The sequence below is a fragment of the Centroberyx gerrardi genome, chromosome 6 (assembly GCF_048128805.1).
Source record: "Centroberyx gerrardi isolate f3 chromosome 6, fCenGer3.hap1.cur.20231027, whole genome shotgun sequence".
In the NCBI taxonomy this organism is placed as follows: Eukaryota; Metazoa; Chordata; class Actinopteri; order Beryciformes; family Berycidae; genus Centroberyx; species Centroberyx gerrardi.
The window spans coordinates 28,442,196-28,466,161 of NC_136002.1; the positions used below are offsets into that span (position 1 = coordinate 28,442,196).

General features: G+C 42.1%; 1 protein-coding gene across 1 annotated transcript in view; it reads left to right on the forward strand.

The window, feature by feature from the left end:
• tyw1 (tRNA-yW synthesizing protein 1 homolog (S. cerevisiae)) overlaps positions 1-23,966 on the forward strand; it is a 71,129-nt gene that overhangs the window by 29,646 nt on the left and 17,517 nt on the right. Inside the window, exons 12-14 of the mRNA XM_071905895.2 lie at positions 5,323-5,500; positions 8,301-8,436; positions 17,518-17,628. Of these exons, the coding sequence (XP_071761996.2) occupies positions 5,323-5,500; positions 8,301-8,436; positions 17,518-17,628 (425 nt within the window). The remainder of the gene's footprint in view (positions 1-5,322; positions 5,501-8,300; positions 8,437-17,517; positions 17,629-23,966) is intronic.

Sequence of the window (23,966 nt, forward strand, 5' to 3'; positions counted from 1 at the left end):
AAACTGCATCCCATTCATTATTTCACAAGGATGCTGCGAAGATAACTCTTGGTTTTCGTGACATGACTGTGGCTCTGCAGCCCGCTGAGACTCGGGACTAATTTAGCCAACAGACCCTTGTCAGCATAGCTGCGCACACCCACACACACACTAACACACACCCACACACACACACACACACACACACACACACACACACCCACACAAAGACCAGTGCTGACAGGTCCAGACTCAGTTTGCCAAACTGTCTTCTTTTCAAGGCAGTTCATTGTTGATCATTCTGTTTTCTGTTTCTGTTTTTGGTGTTGCTGCAGGGCAGTATACTATCTTTTTTTGGTCCTCAGTCCACACTGCCTGGTACATCCCAAAATTCACTATTTTACCAGTCAGCTACATGATCCAGACCAGATGATAGCTGGTTACCTGTCAAAGTGGTTGGTAGACGAGCTTAATTATGTGTTTATCCTAAGCACATATTGATTTTTTTTTTTTTTTACCTTTATCTAAGCAGGGAAGACTGACTGAGCAGCAGGCCCTTTTCTAGCTGGTTCACATTCACACAGTAACACACATTCACACCTGGGATTTGCCCAGTACAACCACAGTCTGCTACCAGGGATGCGACAATACGAATACGTGTCGTGGGGCAGAAAAATGTATCGCATTAGCTCCATTTTATTCTGCTGTAGTAATCACAAATGAGACGGCTTGCCCATCACAGTTTCACAAAATCTCCATCTAAATTATATTATTTGCACTTTGTAATGACATTTTTAAATTGTTTACATTCACAGCCCTACACAGTAAGACTTTGTTGTCATTGAACTTTTATTTATCACATCGTAGTGTGGTATGGTCGAATCGTGAACCCTGTATCGCGTATCGAATCGTATCATCATAAGCATATCGTCCCTATCTTCTCCTGTTGGCCACTGAGATGGGGCACCTCACTGATGGTTGTTGAGGGAGGGAAGAGTGTTTGTCATTCACTTTCCCCAGCTTTCTCAGACGAACAAAACAAAAAAATGGCGTCAAAGGCTGCTCACCCAACATCCATGACTGCATCCCCCAGTCAAAGCAGTCTAAAACCAGACCTGGTTTGATCCGGCAGTCTTCCAGTCATAAGTCTGCTTCTATAACTTCAAGGCTGCTGTCGCCTTTATATTTTTTTAACAAGAGTAGTTCACAGTGCACTCAGAGTAAACAACATGATTTGTCAAAAAAGGGATTTCACAATTATGACTTTGTTTAGAAAAGAAAGAGAAGTAAATTTACAGATGCTTTTACATTTGGCGAGATGTTTTAATTTGTTGTAAAGCTGTGTGCTATTATAATTAGAAGCATACCAGAGCGTGATGCAGGGCTATGTTGTCATTATCATTCCTTACTTTCTTTCCAGTTGTCATTCTGTCATTGTTAATAATACATTTTAAGACATCAACAGCGCGAGGCACTATCCAGAAAATGGCCCCCCAAACCTCGACTGAGATCAAGAGAGTTCATCTGTGCTCCGAGTCGTGACTGCGCTGATTATCTGCTGCCTGGAAGGTCTCATCAAGTACTAGCTTTTTAAATGTAGTGGCACAATTTCAAGGGAAGGAAGAAAGGAAAGGAAACCTAAATTAGGGATAAGCATCTGAATTCCCCAACCTGACAGAAGTGAATCCAACCCAGAGGCCATTAATGATGGAGGATTCAACAGAGTTTTAAGGGATCAGTCCGAGTGAATAGGGCAGAGTTTCTCATTTAATCTGTCTAATGAGCTTGGTCTTGCTTTGTGCTGATTGACAACTTTAAGTGATGGTGAATTGAGTCTATTTTTTTTTAATTTTACTAAGCTTGTACAATGAGTAGACATCGAACAATGTCTACTTTTAAAAAATAATGTTATGAGTGAATGAGGGACCATCATCACTTCTCTATAAAAGTGAATAAGCCACACACTGCTCTCTACTTGCTGTGACTTTTATTTATCGCAACCAACGTTTCAGCTTCGATGCCTTTATTCGTTTATTTCCCAGCACTCAGAGCCTCATTGGGTGTGCGTTCTCCCACTTTTTTGATTTTTCTGGAATAACTTCTTCACCATCTCCTGTGCTGAACAGATTCCTCTTTTAGACAGCGACTTGGGCCACAACGAAAGATGATGCAGGTCCAGTCCAGAGGACATCAGAGGTCTTTGTTAATAGATATGTGACCGCCCTCCAAGAAAATCCGTGGCTTCTAAATCAGTCACCGTAATAGAGCCTCTTGTCCTCGCTGATAGACTTGATTTTTATGTGAGCGATCCACTTCAGGATGAGCAAGAGGCCCTAGGTAGCAACTCTTCTGGGAGTGTAATGGGATTTCACAGTACCAATATCAAGAAGATATACATTTAATGAGGTTTCAGACACTTCTCCTAACACATATGCACCGTCATCCTCGGGTGCCGGGTTGTTGTGAACGGAGTTAAATGGGATTTCTCCTGGGGAACAGTTTAGCGTTTGATGTCTTTGCAGCCGGTGCGAGATGTAATTTGTCCCTGAATTGTAGCACAGCAACAGTTACTTGTTGTGATTCGTCCATAGACACCGCTCTGAATTGCTTTTTTCAATCTTTCCATCGTTAATTCATAGACAATCTTATAAAGCCTATGGAGTCAACTGTCCCAACTTTTTTTTTTTTTATTTAATCAGGATTCACTGTGTGTACTTGAAAATGGAATAGCATCTGTGCTGTGGCTATAGCAATATCTCATTAAATCCCCATGACTGTGTGTGAAACTTTCTACCCTAGGCTTTTACAATTTGTTTATTCCCTGCCTTCATCCAGTCAAACAGCATTTTATACTTTATACTGTCAGCAAACAGGAGGCTTATATGACACTGCATTTATGCCCTTCTGCTCTGAAATCCCCTCCATCCCAAGAGCTTTCATTCTGTACTTGTTGGCTAGACTTCATCAAACCACAGATCCTTCACTGTGTGTCCTTATATACCCATAGCTGAGCATTTTAGAAAAATTAGGTGATGGGAACCAAATTATGAAGGGAACCAAATGTTGCAAAAAATAAACTTTATTCAAGCTAACAGTCGCCTAAATAAAACATTCAAAGCACAAAGGCTGTAGAACAATAAATATGGCTAAATAATAATCCTGATTGAGGGAAAGTGTCGGCGTGTTGCCTAATATGTACCGGCCATATTTACTGTTCCCAGGCCTCAACCCTGTTAGTTAGTTTGTCTATCAGCTGGAAACTTATGAACGGATTTCCATGAAATATTGTGGACAGATAGTTTAGGAATCTGGGACTTCCAGTATTAGACAGTTATCATTTCTTAGCCATAACCATGAATCTAACGGGGAGAGACTTGATTCCAAATCCAAAGAGTGTGTTTTATGGTTCAAGAAATTCAATTTAATCAATTTAATTTAAAATTTAAAGCTGCAATAAGTGACATTTTCTGACCACTAGAGGGTGACAGAAACCGCAACGCATTTGTAAATAACACACAGCAAAGCCACTGCACTACGGAGGCCTACCTAGGACAAACATTGCAAAGCACTGTGCATAAAGGCTAATAGCTAAGCTAACCGTACATACGGACAAGTGTCACCGGCTGTACCAGTCTTGCTTTGCCAGAACTTTCTTCCGTTAAATGCTAATTCGTGTCCCACAATGACAAGTGAAGAGGTAGGTAGCAAGTTTACTAGTTTACTAACTTTACTCGCTTGCTTTATCAAGTCTGCCATTATGAGGAACTTTTCAGGAGTGGGAGGGGGTGAGGGCCGCGTTTAAACAGCGAGGGAGGAGACAAGCTAGTTTTAAAAAAAAATGAAAAGCTACTGAATGGACCGAGGAGCTTCGTTCTGCAGCAGAATTTGTAAGCTTTAGAAAAGAGGTGAAAACAGCAACACAGCTGGCTGCTGTGTGGATTTTGGTTTATACCATTATGTCTCAATGAAATCTCCACATAGCACACATTAGTTTCAGGATTGGTTATAAGGTCTGGTATTGGTTATTGCAGTGATAGGAATGATGTCTTTGGGTGTAACAGCAAGAATTGTTGGAGAATTGTTCAGCGTTGGCTGGGTTTTGTACTCTCTGAGTGCCTTCTGGTTTTTCTATTCAACTGTTAGCTTGAATAAATAGTTCCCTTTTTTTCTTTAGAAGTGGTTCCCCTCTTCTTTTTGTAGTGTTTTGCCTCCTTGGGAACCCTTTGCCCTTCTACACACCCATCACGTATGTACTTGATGATAAGCACATTTTCACAGCACCCTGTAGTCCCTGCCAGTAGATCCACTGAACAGTGGGAGCTGGAGAGACCAAGACCACCCAGTGGAAAGAAAGAGAGAGAGGGGGAGGGAATGAAAGAGAGATGGACTGGGCAGCAGGCCAAGCTCCCAAAGCACAGCTTTCTGAGACTATTCCAGCAGGTCTTTTTTGTCTCATTCTTCCTCTCCTCTCCTCTCCTCTCCTCTCCTCTCCTCTCTTCTCCTGTTTCCTCTCCTCTTCTCTCCTCTCTTCTCCTGTTTCCTCTCCTCTCCCCTGCTCTCCTCTCCTGTTTCCTCTCCTCTCCTTCTCCCTCGCCCTCTCCTGTTTCCTCTCCTCTCCCCTCCTCTCCCTCTCCTGTTTCCTCTCCTCTCCTGTTTCCTCTCCTCTCCCCTCCTCTCCCTCTCCTGTTTCCTCTCCTCTCCTGTTTCCTCTCCTGTCCTGTTTCCTCTCCTCTCTTCTCCTGTCCTCTCCTGTTTCCTCTCCTCTCTTCTCCTCTCCTCCTGTTTCCTCTCCTCTCCCCTGCTCTCCTCTCCTCTTTCCTCTCCTCTCTTCTCCTCTCCTCCTGTTTCCTCCTCTCCCCTGCTCTCCTCTCCTGTTTCCTCTCCTCTCTTCTCCTCTCCTCTCCTGTTTCCTCTCCTCTCCCCTGCTCTCCTCTACTGTTTCTTCTCCCTCGCCCTCTCCTGTTTCCTCTCCTCTCCCCTCCTCTCCCTCTCCTGTTTCCTCTCCTGTTTCCTCTCCTGTTTCCTCTCCTCTCCTCTCCTATACACCTCTCATTCTCCTCTCCTCCCCTCATCTTTCATGTGCAACACGTCTCTCTCTCTCTTGTGCCGGTTTGGTTGTACGTAATTACTCAGCTTGACCTCACTTCAAAGCTTGACCTTATGCAGTTTTTTTCCCTCATGGTTTTCATAAACGCTTTGCAATGACAACACTTTGACTTTTGCATCCACATGTAAACCCCATCATTCTATTCTTGGAAGACATTGATTAAGTCCAAATGATCAAGTGGTGGAATCTGCTTCAAATTTACCTTTTATTCAACCTTTGACCCTCTATCCCTGCAGGTGTGCCTGGAGTGAAACCCGAGCGGTATGAGGAGGGCTTGGCGGTCAAGCACTGCGCCCTCTCGCTGGTGGGAGAGCCAATCATGTACCCCGAAATCAACACCTTCCTCCGCCTCCTCCACACACACCGCATCTCCAGCTTCCTGGTCACCAATGCACAGTTCCCCCAGGAAATCAGGTGGGGGCAAAACCGAGCTGCACGGTTGTGTATTTTTGTATGTGTGTGTGTGTGTGTGTTTTATCGAGGAAGGATATACACACAGGTGACGGAACTCTCTCTCTCTCTCTCTCTCTCTCTCTCTCTCTCTCTCTCTCTCTCTCTCTCTCTCTCTGTCTGACTGTTTGCCTATCTCTCTCTCCATCTCTCTCTATCCCTCTCTCCTCTCTCAGAAATATCCACTTCAGCCTATCTGTATTGGCTCTGTATCTCTCTGTATCAAACCCCCTCCAGCTCTTCTCTTTGAAGCCTGGGAAGATGAACTGGAAAGTCGGGGGCAGCAGGGTCTCCTAGTGGTTAGAGAGACTGTCCCTTAAATGGAGTGGAGTTAGCAATGTTGTGTGTCCTTTCTAGAGCAAGACACTGAACCCTTACCTGCTCACTCATTGTAAGTTGCTAAAAGCTAAAATGCCGAATTTGTAAATTGTAAGTAGGGCCTGGTCTGAGTTGGATAGTGCCCAATAGGATCTAATCTGGAAGACGGCATTGCAAATCATAACCCAGCTGTATAGTTTCCTTTCGCCAGTTTCTGCATCAACCTTTCTGTCTTTTGAGTGAGTTGTTCAGTACAGGCACGGTTCCTCGAGGCATGTCCCTTTATGCACCTACTGTTAGCTGTATGAAAAACACATAAAAGGCACCTCATATGGCCTTATGTGCACAGATGTAGGCTACACCTTACAAACACACACACACACTTTGCTTTGTAGAGGCAGAGGGGGCTGCGAGCAACACTGTGAGAAAGAAAGGTTTCATGTCTGAGGAAGAAACACACTGATGTGACCTCAGAGCGCCGTTACTCTCTGTCGCGCTCTGTCAAACCAACACTGAAGCAGCAAACCTCTCAAACGTCACTTTGTGAAACAGTCCATTTCTCCTTTAAAACTATAGTGCGTGAAGTGGAAAAAGGACTTGCCACAAATGTTTTTAGGGTAGCATTGCCATGCGTCGCTCTAAGTAAAACCGGCATTAGATTGATCATGTTAAAGCAGACATCCACTGTATTATAATAATGAAAGCTAACACAGTGGCCACATTGAATTTATGTTTCATCCTAGGTGAACTTGCCAATTCAGGGCTAAGGCTTCTCAAGGTAATGCTTCCTTTACAGCAGACAGTTACAGACTGAAATCTCGTGAAATATCCTTTTACTGAGCCAAGTGTTTTCTTCCACACAGGGTGGGAAACTAACAGCAGCCACGTTTTGGCTGTGGCTGCTAAGTTTAACTCCTCTACCAGCCACTTTAACGGAGGTTCCTTTATATTCTAAAAAAAATTATTTGGCTGTTAAAAGGGTGGAAGTGTGACTTTTTGAAATAAAAAAAAGTTTAGAAAAAAGTTAGTTTGTTGCCCGAGCTCGACATAAATATCAAGTAGTAAAAATATGAGCACAGTGGGGTCACAAACAAAATTACAACCCTAAAAATCTAGTTTCCGTTGCACAAGTTCTAGATTGTCATGATGGATCTCACTGAAGTGCAGTTGCCAGCCATCTAGATTGAAGAGGTTGTCGAGTTTCCATGCTCTGACGTTTACCTTGGCTTCCTCACTCACCATGCCCTTCGACCTCCAATCCAAACACGTCAGTCCGTCCTGATGCCTGGCAGCTTGTCATGCTGGGTAATCTTTACCCGCTGTGACGCTGTATCTGTGGCTACCTTGCCCGTCATAACCTGACTTATGGTGTCCGACCCGTTGGAACCGGCTGAAGGTGAGGACAGCGGCCATCAATCATTCTCAAACCCCGCCTGTCAGATCCACCCAGTCGGAGACGAGCTGTCGCACTTTATTGAGTCTCCATTCCAACATTACTTTAATTAGGGAGGGACCGTGTGTGTGTGTGTGTGTGTGTGTGTGTGTGTGTGTGTGTGTGTGTGTGTGTGTGTGTGTGTGTGTGTGTGTGATTTGCACAGGGTGATTCACCAGAGGTACAAAGAGCTAAATTCGCTGACTTTCTCTCTAGTTGCTTATTTGGCTAATTGGTTATTTCTGTCTCTTCACATAATTGCCGCCCTTGCACAGCAAATATTTTGATCTCCCATCCAAAGACACATGAAAGGTTAGCGCTTCTCTTGTTTGGGTCCTCTGAATCTTTTACACTTTTTCCTGCTTCTGTTTACTACTCTTGTGCATCCTCCTGCTCTTACAGATTGTGCCAGAGTGCAGCTACATCCAAATAAAATTAATGTCTTCTTCCCTTATTCAGTATTGATGAGAAGCTCTCTTTAGCTTCGTTTTCACAGCTTCTTCCTTCTTCGCCCCCTCATTTTCCCTTCATCTGCCATGTGCAATGAATATACTGCTTTTAGCACAAGTACATGGAGTGTTTCATTTCATGTCATTGCATGTATGTTATTGAATGAAGACGCTCTGTGTAATTACTCGGTCTTCAGGGAAAGAAAGAAAGGCATACTGAACGGAACTGAGCAACATGTATATACAGCCAAAATGTTTCTGTCTTGTCTCTGACTGAAGGAGTACAACTGCCTGCCTCTAAGAGCTGACAGAAATCTGCTTATATTTTCTTAGAAATATGAGGTTTAATTGTATTGGGGCAGACTCAGACGTAAGGAAAAAAATGAAGAGGCATTGTTTTCTTTATCTGTCTAACCCCTCCTCATTTCCCTCTGTCTGTCCGTCAGACTCTCTCTTTGTCAGATTCTCTTTTTTCTCTTTCTTTCTCAAACTGTGATGCTGTCCTGTTGCACTTGGATCTCTCTTCATCTTCTCCTTTCTCCTCCGTATTTTCTGTGGTCTGCAGGAGCCTGGTGCCGGTCACCCAGTTGTATGTGAGCGTGGACGCCAGCACCAAAGACAGCCTGAAGAAGATTGACCGGCCGCTTTTCAGGGACTTCTGGCCGCGCTTCCTGGACAGCCTCAAGGCCCTGGGCGAGAAGGTGAGCCTGTCACTGTTTTAGCCAGGAGGTCAGAGAGATGGGCTTGTGACCGGAAGGTTGCCGGTTTGAATCCTGGACCAGGTGGGAATATCTGGGGGCGTGGAAAGTGAATAAGCAACCCTCCGCCCTCCCTCAACAGCTACTGCAGCTCCTAAGCTCCCAAAGGTGCCGCAATTCAAGCTAAAAACTTAGACAAATTTGTTTCCCTGTGATCTTGCATGACAGTCTTGGAAAAGTGCCAAAGACCAGATATTGATATTCACAGAGAAAGAAGAACTGATAGTGTGAAAGATTTATCTGAGAGCTTTTTTTTTCCCACCTAGCTACTGAGCACAGTCAGGAACACCTGGGATGATAATTGGCACTTTCACACTGTGTTGCCAACTAGCTATAATTGATTTCCTCAGTTGGGGTTAAGTTACTATTACAGCCTGTATATTCATAGAAACATAAACATCATCGTAAATAGGAAGCTGTGATTATTATTGTGCCCACAGACCGCTCGCCATCGTGTTCTCCCTAAGGGGAGTCGCTGTGGCTTGTCATTACCTCAAGATGGATCAAACTGTTTGATTATCCCATCTTTGTGATTCTACTGTAATTTGCTGTGCACCACAAGCACACAAATTACAGTCGATAATTATTTGCATTTTTTTTTTTTTCAGTCTGTAATTAAGTTTAGAATTGATAATCTCTGGAGGATTTTGGCCCGCTTCATTGCTTGAATTAATTCTATTATTGGGTCTTTTCTTATTATAGTTTCACTGTCCAGGTTCTCAACATATTTCAAAATTGCAATTGTCATTTTGTCCAAAAGGAAATAGGTCTAACAGCATGATGGTTATCGGTGAAAAGTGTCAGTTTGAGGAGGAGATGTTACATTTTCAACATCACCCGTGCTGATAAGTAAGAGTTAAAAACCAGAGACCTGGATAAGAACGGCGCCGCAGACGGGGCGCCTCCTTGACAGCTTATCGCGTCTGTTATACCCACTGAGGCGCCGCACAGCATCCTGGGATTTTTCCTTTCCAAAGGCGGTGCAGGAATCCCACTCCTCACCTTCCTTCTGTCAGATGTGTCGCTTTACTTTCAAACTGGGACGAGAGGAACGCTCCCTGCTGCATTTTTGTCACAATCCACATTCGTATTCACCTGCTCATTGTGCATCTTGATATATCATGAGGAGAGCTGTGGTGCTTGTGTTGTTTATATATCTTCATACCTCGCACATCAAAGCAGCACTGGGGTCACATCTGTTGTGGAATAGACAAATAAAACCACAATAGGAATTCTTATTACGATAATTTACCTGACGCCTGATGTGAAAGCTGACATTTATGATAATAGGTTTTGTGTGTCTGCTGATGGGAGGCGGTGGAAACGGAACAATGTGATTTCTTTATGTTAGGGACTTTTCAGACGCATTGACTGAGAAACCAAGGCCGAGGTCCCAGGACTTTTCTTCTTATTAACCATAACTGGAAAGGACATATTGATGTTTTGTGGCCTTTCTATGTGTTCGTGTTTTTGCCACTATTTGGTCTGTTTTTGTCAAGGGCTGATGCTGAGGACTCACTTGGTTTGAATATAAGATTTCGTAACACTTTACTTTACAATGGCCATATTCCAGTGTATTAACCTATGGAAAAGTAATGTAAGTACACAATATTACTGTGTAGATGCTTTATGAACCCCTCCCTAATACACAATGTACTTCCAACAGTGTTTATAAAACAACTCTGTTTATTGAAGCCAGTTGAATGGTGTTACATCATTGTAAGTACATTATGTATGTGTATCAAGTATCTACACAGTAATATTGTGGACTTACAATACTTTTCCTTAGGTTAATACATAGGTTAATACACTGGAATAAGGTACAAAGTAATATAGGAAGGAATAAAGTAAAGTGTTACCAAAGATTGTGTCTGATATGGTGGTTGATGTGCAGGCGAGGGAGTTTCCGATATTGTGATTTTGTTTGTTTTTCTTTTTATTCAACCCTAGATTTGTGGGTTTCTGCCAGCCAATGTTTTTGCTCAATATTACACCTTTGAACAGAGGAGAATCTGTCTTTAGCACAATCCACCGTTAAAACTGTTGAGTCTCGCCCTGCCGAGAACATTTACTGAAGCTCCCCAGCTCCCAAATATCTTGACAGCGCTAGTTGATTTCTTGGAAAAATGTGAATCAAAACACGCTGTCGAGGCGATGTTTAACAGAAGTGTTCTCCATTCCCCATAATTCCTTTCATCTCCAACTTACAGTCAGTCAGACTCTTGGATCTGCCAGATTCCTCGCCTCCTGTGCAGACTCATCTTTAGTTTTTTTTTTGTTTTTTTTTTCGAGTGAATCAGAGCAGCTGGCGAAAGCTGCAGGCCTGAGTCCTCTCTGAAACCACAGATTGAGATGTCCTCTGTATTTACCAAATTCTTGTGGATGCCAACAGTAAGATGGTAAATAAATAAAAGAGAACATTTAAAGCTTTCAACACCTCACTCAAGGTGGGGGAAAAAGGGTGTCAGGTGTTAGGTGTACAGCTCGCTTTTCTGTATTTTTGTTTTATTGATTCCTTTCATACTTGTAATGTTTTGGCTTTTCTTATAGATATGTTTATTGACTTTTCACTTTAAACTTTACAGAACACACAAAATGTACATGTAAACATAAAAAGGACAAAATAGAATAAGAATGAAACAAAATTGAATGACATGAAAACCAAAACTTAACAAAACTCAGCTCAGCACGTATATATATTTATGATAACACTTTGTTACAGGTACAGTTACTAAACGTATAATTTTAGGAGTCACATATGGAAAATTAGTACAACATCAATTAAGGTTGCGTCTTATCAACATGTTTACATCCATATATTCCAGGTTTTGGCATTTCATTTTAAAGTTGGTAAAGCCGACTTCAACTCAGACGATCACTTCTTTGTTTCCTATGAACTCTGTCCCTCCGTACCATAAGAATGAAAACATCTACAGGTATGTGTTTCTATTAATTCTGTGATCTGTGTCCACAGTTGCCCCCGCAGTAGTTAAAAACAGTACAGCCATTAACCTTGCAGGCCTTTTCATCATCTTGTGAGCGGAGGGGATGTACATTATCACAGCCTGCATCTCGCCGGCGGGCCGTGTGTGTAAATCGATTCTCCGCGCCGGCCTGTTTCCTAGAAAGCCAAAGTGAGGAAAAAATAAAACAGCACTCAGGCGCACCGGGCGTAACGACCTTGAAAAAGATGTGGGCTGTGAAGTCTTTCAGAGGGAGCCTGTATTACAGCGATCTGTAATCGGTCTGCTTCCTCTTGTCTAATGCTTTAGTAAACAATGGACAAATTCATTACCGCTCTGTCTGAGGTGTTAGCGATTGAATGGCTGGAGGTAAATCACTGCTGATAGATCATTGCGCTCTAATTGCCTTTAGATCACCCTTTTCACCACATGCAGACAAGCAAATGTCATGTGAGGTAACTGGTCTTATCTGCTATGCATGAATGGCCAACCCACGCTGAAATATTACTCATTCTTTTATATTATACTACACATATTCTGTGTAGTTATTAGACATGTAGAAGACACTTTCTTGTGGTGCATAATTCACACAGTGCAAGTGATATCTGGTGAATTTGGCATTTAGGCTTTTAGCTGAAACTCCCATCTAGAGTGGCTTGCATCAGATGAGGTAGGTTTAGTTTAGTTTATTTGCACATAAATAAATAAATAAAAATACATTTAGAGAATTACCAGAGAAGGAAATGAGAAAGAAATGTACATGTGCAGGTGATGTAAAAAGCCCAAGATGAGCTTATATCAAAACCTCACAGAGGTTATACAAATTGCATCAAGTTACAATCATTGAAAATTAATTTTAAGCAGTTACAATAATTAAATTACAATTACTGAAATGTAGTTGCATAATAGTGTTTAGTAAACTGGCACAGGGATCTGTGCCTTGCTCAGGGACACTTTGACAGGACTCATGGCTGTTGATGGACACATTGGCTGCTGCGGGGATCGAACCTGTGACATGATGGTTACAGAATAGTCTCTCCAGCCACTTGGCCGCCCTGCTGCCCACAAATACACTGCTTGAATCTGGCCTGCACCGGGCTTTATTGTCTTCAACTGAATACATATTGACATCCCCTCTAATATCGTTTTGTAGCAGTGAGAGCGGGAAAAAAATTTGGCATGGAGTCCAGTCATTACCACATTTTACTGGTCCAGATCTGCTTGCATGTCATATTTGGATGTTCATGTTGTGATGTAAGGACTTATTTTGGGGTGGCAAGTAGAGCTGAACAATTAATCGAAAAAAAAAAAATGGAAATCGCAATATGAACTTCTGAAATTTCGAAATTGCAGAGGCTGCATTTAATTGCTTAAGAAAGAGAGGCGTCCAAAATGGATTTCTGAACAAGGTGTTTTAGAGCTGCAGGTAATCTTTGGTCCATGAATCAAGTACAATATTGGTAAAAACCTTTCATCAGACTCAAACTCAGTAAATCCTGCACACTTACATCAATTCTTTTTTAACGAAATCACTTTTCTTTAAACAATTTTAAACATCTAAAAAAGTTATGACAAGAAATACTTGTGATGATATGAATCGCAGTTTATATTGCAGTTGCAATATTCTGTCAAATAATCGCAATTAGATTTTTTTTGTCAATATCTTTCAGCCCTAGTGAGGGGGGGATACAATAACACTACATGATGTTTCTTTTTTTATAGTTGTCAGATTTTTTGCCACAGGGACCACTTTTAGTTAAGAGGAGTGGAGGAAACCCTGCATAGTGTTTTGCATGCTGTTAACTCTGCAGAGTTCTCCATCTGACCTCTTCTGAACAAGCTACATCCAAAAAACCTGCGTACATCAAAGTTATGTAATGCAGGATGCTAGCAATTTGTCAAAACCATTATCACTGGTTTCCCTCTCCCCAAGTGACCAAAGATCCAACCAGGGTTCAGTTGAGGCCAAATGGGTGACAGAGTGCTAGCGAAGTCCTGTTGGACCCGAGTGAGACACTTCTGCCTTCCGGCACATTCACTGCTCGCTCCCTGCAATCTCATTATTTTGAATACTGCTTCACAGTCTGACAATCAGAGGAGCCATCAGTCTGAAGAATCACTTTTCTACTTGTCAAAAAATGTCTAATGATATCAGCGTTTCCTGGCGGCTCAGCAGTCTCAGGTGCATAAGACATGTTGGAGATTTTGAGTTTGAGTTTGACATCAGATCCATATCATAATAATAATAATAATAGTCACAATTCTTAGAAAAATGCTACAAGATATATACTTAAACTTATATATAACAAACTTATAAAAATCAGCTTCTGTGTTTTATAATTGGGTAAAAAGTTTATATTTTTTGTAGTTTTGATATTGTATTTCCTCAGGCAGCTTGTCACAGAGTTGAGGTGCCCATATGTTCCCCTCTTCCTTTTTCTTTCCCCTTCCTGCCACTCTCTGCTGTACAACCCAATAAAGCAGAAATGCCTTACAAAGTTCTTCACAAAAAAATTGATTTCAAAATGAGGTATTGACCATTGAGAAATTGTGAAATCTTCTCTCACAAAAGGATTGCTGGCATGAAAGTACATTATAGGTTACTATTTTTTTTCCTATATAAAGTTTTGTACTTTTTATAGATTAAATCATTTGTGTTTTTGAACTTTTGACTGGTGGATTTCAGGTAGAGGTTTTTCACAATGAATATATCCCACAATTACACGATTACACTGACAGTTGCTCAATATGGCGGCCAGCGAGATGTGACCTCGTTCTCCTTTGGTCTTCCTGCTAACGCACCAAACCTCACTGTGGCCTATTGTGCATCACACTGTAGTCAGGTTATATGGTGATGGATATGCATGGTGTGGTATAAAGATTGGATCGAGGTAAATAGGAAACGGTTATGATTATCATAGCAGTGTGGTGGGAAATGTGGGCCTTGGCAAATTCAAGGACAATTAAAATGAAGTAGAGAGCGCTGGATTTATATAATAATTGCCTTTAGCTTTTCCAAGGACTCAAATCTCCTGAGCGGTCAGTGTTGTGAAGCTTAAAGCTAAAATATGCATCACCTTGAGTCGGCAAAGTGTACTGTTAGTCCCGCCCTCCTCCCCCTCAATTAGTCAAGTCCTCGCCCCAACGTCTTGTCACTCATCTTGATGAGCTGTCTACCCTGAAACGACTACAGTACAGTATCCTGAGGCTGGAGGTGATCTGTAAATCCACAACATCCGTAAAGCCACAACAGGCGCTGAAGAAGCAAACGGCAAATGCAGATAATCTGCAATTTAAAAAAAGGCAATGCTGATGTTTTTTTCTTCTTCTTTTTTTTTTATTTAACAAAAAACATGACATAAATCACCGGAAGACAAACAAACAATAAACACAAATCAAACTTAACACACTATGTCACACTAAAACAAACCAAAATAATAAACACAAACACATACCATATATCATCACAACATATATCAGTAGGCCTTACAACCTAAAAAGTAACAAAACATCAGAGGAGAAAGAAAAAACCCCCACAAATTTTCAAATTCTGAATGCTGATGCAATGCTGATGTTTACCTGTGTTTTTGAACGGGTCTTATCTGCCGCACGTTTAGCTTCACTGTACTTTCCTTTCTTACTGCTTTTCACCACTGTTGTTGTTGCTATGACTTCCCTGCGCTGTGGACTCTAGCCTCACCTTGATAGCTACAACCCGGCTCACCGCTGGACACGCCCACACGACACACCCACACAACAAATACAGCATACACCCCAAAATATCCCCTACATCACTGAAAAGCCAATTTCAGGCAACCAGGGGGATTTAGGCGTGTACACACAGGGTCAGAGACTGATAATGTATAATATATTCTATTTATTTGTTATTTTTATGACAAAAAAGGTTTAACTCACACCGCCAAAGCAGAGACATTTGCACATAGATGGTCATTTTGCATTATGGGTTAATGTGATCATCTTTGCCCCAGGGGGTTGTGCATGTGCTTGTGTTTCTGCCCGTGTGCCCAACTGTGCCAATGGTATGTCTCTGTTCGTCTTCCCAGTTCCCAAAAATAAACCGTTACACAAGCAATAACTTTGAGCCAGCCAAACCCCTCTCTCTATACCTCTCTCTCTCTCTCTCTCTCTCTCTCCCCCTTTGTGTGTTGTTCCATCGCCCCCCTCCCCGTCTCAGCTCATACTCCTAAGGCTCCCTTTCATGGTGGGCTCTGCCTCCATCCTGACCCTCTCCGCTCCCCTTTTGACAGCTCTCCTCCTCTCCTCCACCTGGCCTCCATGTCGGTGCGCTGGGGGATTGATAGAGTTGTGCCTCGCTGTCGGATTTGGAATAGAGGCGGCTTGAAATACCTCACCTCCCTGCTTCCACTGGCCAATTATCCTCTTCCCTACTGGGCTGAAAGGACCTGGTCTATAGATAACCTTCCAGTCAGAGGGAGAGAGAGAAAGAGAAAGAGTGCACTCTCCTCTCCTATTGTCATTTACTTGTTTCCTCCTATATCCATTCCTCATGTCCTCTGTCCTCACCTCTGCTCTCCTTTCATCTCCACTACTTGCCTTTCCTCTTCTTTCTTCCTCTCAGTCACATAGTCAATAATCCTCTGCCCCTGCTACACAGACAATGGCCTGATTCTACAGCACTGAACTGTGAAGCTTAGATTTTATTTTTTTTTAACCAGGGAAAGTTAACTGAGCACATACATATGCACTTTTGCTGCAACTCAGCAGTTGTTAAAGCATTATCAAACATGTGAACCTTCCCCAAACAACTGTGTTATGTCCCAGAGTTATTGTAGGTGTTTGACAGGACGTCTGGGAGCTGCTGTGTCGCCTCTGGGAGACACGTGTCGGTGACAACAAGCTGCCAAGGGCAATGGTGGAAAAAGATTGGGGGGCTGAGCATGGGAATTTGAGAGTTTGAATTGTGATTGAATTATCAGAATAACAATGAGGGTCCCAGCACAGGTCAGGTTTAAACTATAGCCAAAGTATGTGCTTACATCAAGAATATTATAAACCTTTGCAGTTGCTTCTTTTGTAAACATGGTTGAAATAAGGGTCGAATAACCTCAGCCAATACTTAAATGTTCTACAAAGGTGCCATTGCAACTCAAAATCTGTTGAGTAGTACCAAGCTGTTAAATGCTATATGCAATCTGTATTGTATACTGTATGTTCACACATGATCAATTTGATGAATATATATAATGTGCATCTTTGTTTTACATGGTCTTTTCAGAGGAGGAGCATATCTGGCATATCTGCAACAGTGATATCAGTTGTGCTCAAAAATGTTTTTAACATTGGGATCAAAAGTGCTCTTTTATTATTTGCCACTATTATGACGAGTTAGCTATTTATTTCTGTTAGCAGTAAAACTCCAAACGCTTGTGGTTTCTGAGGGGAATTGAGCAATATGAATAAAAAAATCAAACCTGACTACGTTTGATTGGCCCTGAAGGGGATTCTTGAAAAAAGAATGATATTAAGAGGAAAGGTCAGAAAAAATAAAAGCGATGAGGTCTTGTATGTCAGATGAGTTTTTCAGCTCTTGTTCTGATGCTGAGCGAGCAGCTGTGGCATCTCTCTCTCTCTGTCACAGCTAAGTGGCATCTTGACATCTTGTCATGACGGCAAGAAATGTGTCACAGCTACAATTTTACCCCTTTGTTTCTGGCATGGTGAAATGTACAGAGGCAATGCACATGAACACGGTGAACGCCACCGTCATAACATCTAATGAAATGCCAAACATGATCTGTTTGCTTTCGGGCCTTGAGGTTCGAGAATATCTCAACAGCTGTACTGGGGTTTGGCCTGAAATGCATATTAACAACTTTATATGTCTTATCTGTTCTTCTCCCTCATTTCCCCCTTTCTCCACACTCCACTCCGCTCCCTCACTCCTCCATCTCCCTACTCCTCTTACTCCTTCTCCCTTGATGTTTCATCTCTCTTTCTCCTTAATTTCCCTTTCCATTCCTTGCTCCTCTCCCCCTCACATTTCCTCCAACTCTCCACCTCTATCCATCCGTCCATCCAGAGGCAGAGGACGGTGTACAGACTGACGCTAGTGAAGGCCTGGAACGTGGAGGAGCTGCAGGCTTACTCGGAGCTCATTGCCATGGGCCAGCCGGACTTCATCGAAGTCAAGGTAGGGTTCATCAGCACGCACTTTATCTCATTTCATTAGGGATGGGATGATGTCACGAAATTCAATATATCGCAATACGAAAATGTGACAATACATATCGCCGGGCAGAAAAATGAATCGCGATATTAGCTACTTTTTATTCTGCTTTTCAGAAGCTCTCCATCCAAATTATATTATTGGCACATTTTTAAATTGTTGTTTACATTCTAGCAAGCCAATGGCATCGCTAGAAGGATTTGTGGCTCTGAAATAAATTAATTCTGCACAGTCAGACTTTGTTGTCACTGAACTTTTATTTGTTACATTGTGTCATGGTTGTATCGAATCGTGAACCTCATATCGCGTATTGAATCGTATCGTGAGATAAGCATATTGTCCCATCCCTACTTATTAGTGATTATTACTAGGTGCTTATTCTCTTCGTCCTCGCTCTGGCATTCTCGCTCTTCCTCTCTTTCTCCTCTCTCTCTCTCTCTCCCCTTTACTCGTCCGCTCTGAGCCCTGATGTGTGTCTGAAGTTAAGCCTCCTAATGGCCAAGCTCATCTCATTTGCTCCTCGTTAATGTGTTTGCTGAGAGCAAATGAGCCAACAGCACCGGCCACCACCACCGGATTTTCAGCAGTTCATTCATTTTAGAGGAAACCATAGCACGTGATATCTCCTTCCACAGATGTATCATCCGCCCGTTCCTCAACAGGAGTCTACCAAGTAATAACATTATATAACAGCGAAAATGCCTCAGAAATACACTGTCCTCGTATTCCCAGGATGAAAGGGAACAAGCAGGCTTAAATGACAATTTAATGGGGAGAGCTTGTGTTGAATTGGTTCGACAACCCCAGCGGTACCTAAATATTTCAAAACTAATCATCAACATCCCTTCCCTGGCATGTCTTCTTCGCACTCCACCAACTTGTACATCAAGGGAATGGGTTGAATCACAAACAATCTGATATTCATACACTTAACTTTCTTCGAGTCGCGCCCCCGCGGTCTCTAGTTTTTATTATTTTATTTAAAAGGTAGAAAGCCACAACAAATCTCAGCAAATCTCATGATTCCTTTTCCCCAGATTCCAAAGAGCACCTTTTTGAATATTTGAACCGTACGTTATTAAAGCACCGCTGTGCCCTTTAACTGTCTCTGTGCAAGTGAGGGTGCGATTGAATTTGTTTGACTTTATGAATGATTGACTTTATCAGTGAGTGATTCAACTAGTTTGTGAGTGCTTGTGAGTTTCTGAGTGTCTTGGATTGTGACTGAATTTAGTTTGCGACTGATTTAGTTTGTGAGTTTGTCAGTGAATTAGTTGTTTTTAGTGATTGGCCACTTCACAACTCCCATTCACCTGTTCAAGCCCGTCCATTCAGCTTTGTGGCGGAAGAGTCATTCTCTTCTCGAAACTAATGGTTAGTTGAATAATGGCTGAATAAATCTAAATAATGGTTATATTAAAAAGATCTGAGAAACATTCCTAATTACGCTGCACTAGATTACGGCAACGCATCCAAAATTACCGATGCGAGCTGACAGGAGCTACTTTCATTTCGCCATTTCTTCACTTTGATTTTAAATCTCACTGATCTGTTTTTCTTTCCTCTGCCCATCTCTCTTCCTTTCAACAACGTCTAGAGACTCTAGACTGGGTCTGACATGCTGGCACTCGAACAGAAATGTACTGACAGATAAAAATACAGTGGTCTGAATGACTGGCTGGGATGGCCTCTTAATGACATCTCCAGTTACGCTGTCAGATGCTGGCGATGCTGTTTAAACGATAACACCCTCCTCCGATTTATGTGGCCAGCATTTTGCCTCTGTAGATGTCCCTAGATGAGCGGGATAATTCACTTTATCGGTGGGACTTTACAGGACCGCAAAGCTTGAACTTTGATCTCAGTGATATTTCAATTGTTAATTTATAATATAATTTATAATGAAGTGCTTTGTGCTCTAATTTCTTGCATTACTTTTTTAACTTCTGCTCCTTTGGAATTTGTCAGCCTAGTTTGGCTCTGTTTACCGCACATTCATGTCTCTGCTGATGACAGACCTATTTTCTCCTCCTGCGTTGGCAAATGTGCATTTCTACTAGGGTACCAGGCTAAAATGGAATATCGGTATCAGAGATTTTACCCTAGACTAAAATCTGATACCGAAAGCCATGAGTAACATGTAAGAAATAAAAGCAAACTGTCTTGATTTTATGCATTTGTGGCACATAGAAGCCTGTATTTCTCAAACAGTGGGAAAAACAAGGATTTTATCTCAATAATTTTGTCCATTGACCCCAAACTAAGGAAGTAAGCCTGCGCTGTTCAGTAAAAGTAATGGATCGGATCGGTACTCAGTATCGGCCGATACTTAAACTTTCATACTCGTAATCGGTATCGGCATTGAAAAAGTGGCATCGGTGCATCCCTAATTTCTACATCTTATTAACCAATACACGTCTTTTATGAAATAGATATTCCGAAAACACATAAAATGGGTTAATGAATTTATGCGGTTAAATCATGTAGTAGCTTGATATGTGAAACTAATGGAAAATATGTTCCCCTCTGCCTGGTTTGATGGTTGTCTATTGATTTCAGTGTTTCTATCTGTTCTCTGTTACAGCTCCCATCATGCTGCAGCAGTATTGTCAATTTGTTTGTGGGGAATACAAAATGGTTTCTGAATTATGCCGAGTTGGCCTAAATGAGCTGTGGGTATGAAGGGAGTCAGGAGTGCATTTCTTCCCTTATAGCTGATAAGTGTGTTGGTACAGTATGTTGATGTGTTTGTTTTGTTTCTTTTCTTTTACAGCACTTTGTAACTTTGTCAAGAAGGCTGCTGTACTTTATTATTGTTACATTCACATATTCACCCCTGCTAGTTTATGATGCCTCTGAACATGAATCACTGCACTCGAGGGGAAATGGTCTAACTGGTAACTTTTATTCTTTGTTTTGATTTTGTATTCTGCTCCCTCGCAGTATAAAAACTATACTTGAAATTGCTATCCAGTGCAGTTTATTCTCAGTTCGCTTTAAACAGCGCCCAAACTCCGTAAAAATTAGGCCAACACAATTAATTGTCTCCACCTCAGATTGCAGAGATTAGAGAGAGAGCCCCAACCTTTGAAGTCAAGCAGAAAATTCTGTTGTATTCTATTTTCATTCCGCTCCAGGGGGGCGAGCTAATTGGGTTTTGAACAGGTACTCTGCCCGTTTGTCCGGCCTCCCCCTGTCCCATTGCATGCTTCCCTAATGATCAGCTATCCCTTAGAAAGGCAAAGGAACAGGTGAGATATCTGCTTGACAAAAAAAAGCCACTCCAACCGGTGTGAGCATTCATGAAACACCTCCCCCCACTCGGAGCTCCCAGTCCTTCACCACACACACACACACTCATTCAAAAGCAGGAGCACACGTCATTCCTGCACTGCCTGGCAACAGCTTTCGCCCTCTTACATCCACCGCTGGCCGGGTGTGGGGGACTGTCACCCCCGTCTCCGCTGGGCACCCCCTTTTTATACCTAGCAGCGGTAAACAGAGGCATGTAAAAGCACCGGTCCTAGCTGCTGCTGTTGCTATGCGACTATTGAAAACCCAACTGAAGTGCATCTGCAGTGTTCCTGTGCTAAAAGATAGAATATTTTGTAACATTCATTCATTCATTTTCTTTTACACGCGTGTTCCTATTCAGGGTCATGGGGGGGTGGAGCTTATCCCAGCATGCACTGGGCTAAAGGCAGGAAAACACTGGAGAAGAATAGATTCCAGCAACACTTGTAGTACTGGGAACAAACATTTATTAGCAGAAGGCAAAGAGACACCCTGGACAGGGTCTGTGTACCTAGTGGCCAATCATTTTTTTGTTATCAAATCATCAAAATGAAGAATAGTGTTTGAGGTTTGTTTTTTTTTGTTTTTTTATCAATGTAACATCGAACAGTAACCCCACTGTGACGCTCATTTTTCTCTCTGTCAGTTGTAAAACAGTGGAGTTCAGGTGGGCGGGGCTAGCTGGAGGTGAGTTTGATTTACTGGCACTGTTCTCTGCTTCTGTGTATTGTGCTGCTAACATTGGATTGGAGAAACCTTGGTGAAATGGTACAGTAGGTTTCTGGAGACATGATATTGGACAGTTTTATTACATTTTGTATGCGACTATCTAATATCTAAGATATCCAACTTCTGTAGTTTGGTGTGTGTAACTGAATTCAACTTTCTCTCTCTCTCTCTCTCTCTCTCTCTCTCTCTCTCTCTCCCTCTCTCTCTCTCTCTCTCTCTCTCTCTCTCTCTCTCTCCAAGAAGATTCAACACACTCCTCAAACTTCAACAAACTCCTCACAATCACACACACCGCAAATACGATCAATGGACCTCTCAGGCCTCAAAACCAACGCTGTTACACTTAATTTAAGTGTGACAGCGTAATATAACAGCCAATGCTGTCACATGTCAAACACTCAATATAACACCAGACGGTGTTATAATGATGCTTCACCTTCTTCCCACCTGGCCAGATACAGATCCTTTATCTGTAGAGAACTATTACAAGACTAGCTATAATGTTGTAAACCGAAGCAGCCTATGTATTTATCTACTGAGACTGGCCACTGTCGCATTACTGCACAGACTCAGTTGAGGCTATGTAACAACTATTTAGCTATTAGCAAAACAAGGCTAAGGTTAAATAATGAATTGTTTTACAATGTCAACAACAGTTTATAAGCTTAGCTAGTAAACGGTAGCTAGTTAGCTTTAGGCTAGCTATAAATAGCTAATGAAACTACAGTAGTTTGATATCTTAGATGTCAAACTTCTGTAGTTGTTGCTAATTCTGCCTGTCTGTGAGCTGTAGTTCATCCACTTGCTGCTAGGGGGCAGCAGATAGGAGCCAGGCTCACTGAGTTGTCAGTCTTTACATCCTGCCATAGGATGGATACAAGCACACACACACACACACACACACACACAGAGCAACCCATGGACATCAGACTCACACAGCGAGCATAAAGAGGAATCCACCCAAGTTAGCCCTCAAAACTTCCACTTTCTCTTTTCACTCTCTTTAAAGTTTCTTGACTTTGAAAGTTTCTTAACTTTCAAACTCTCTTGTCATCTCAATTACTTTCTCCCTCATTCTGTTAGTTGCCACCCTTCCCTTTCTCTGTTTGTTTTTTTGTATGTGTGCCTATCTGTACCTAACTGTGTCTATATATTGTGTGTCTGTCAGGGCTGCAACTAACGATTATTTTTATTATCGATCAATCCATTGATTATTTTTTAGATGAGTCATTTGATCTATGAAATGTCAAAAATAATGACAAATGCCCATCACCAGTTTCCAGAGCCCAAGGTGATTCTTAAAATTGCTTAATTAGTCTGACCAGCTGCCAAAAAAACCCCAAAGTATTAGTTTTATAATGATATAAAACGGAGAAAAAGAAACAAATCTTAGCATCTGTGAAGCTGTAACCAGCAAATGTTTGGTAATTGTACTCGATAAATGACTAAAACGATTAATTGATTATCAAAATTAACCAGCCAAGCCCAACTCTCATCTCTCTCTCTCTCTCTCTCTCTCCCTCTCTCTCTCTTTCTCTCTCCCTCTCTCTCTCCCCCTTTGTGTGTTGTTCTCTCTCTCTCTCTCTCTCTCTCTCTCTGTCCACTGTGTTCATCCACTGCTGCACTGAAGTTTGTTATGTGTTGTAAATGTCAGAGCAATTTTTTGCCATCTGCAGTGAAACGACTTGGACCAGCTGTGTGGCAATTAAAGGATCCCTTGTCCTCGCTCTTTCTCTCTCTTCTCTCCTCTCTTTCTTATATGCATACATTAAACTAATGTTGTCTACTTATATGCAGTGTTATACAGCTACTTAAGTAATTAAAACTTGCTTAAAGCAAGCCTTGCGTTTATGATGTGTTTAATGGGAGAAAAAACACACACTTCCGTCTCTAAGCTTTCCCCTGAGGCTGGGCTGGCTTCTCTGTTAAAGATCTCCTGTAGGAGGAGTGTGTATTGATCCATCGCTACATGGCATTTCATTATATCACAGAGAGCACAACAGTAACGAGAGAGCAGGGAGCGCTGGGATTGGACAGGCAATCTGAGATACCCGTCAGATGTGGCCGTGTGCGAGAACACACAGACTTTACTCAGGAGATCAGATGTTAATATGAATTCACTCAGCTGACATTCCTCACTTTGTGCATGTGTGGCTTCCTTTTAACACACAAAGAGGAAGAGCGCGAAGAACAAGGGCGAAACATGTCGACCCTTGACGTGCTTACTGTGCACTGGAGGGGATTTAGATGAAGGGCGGCACACACGCATAAAACTGAAC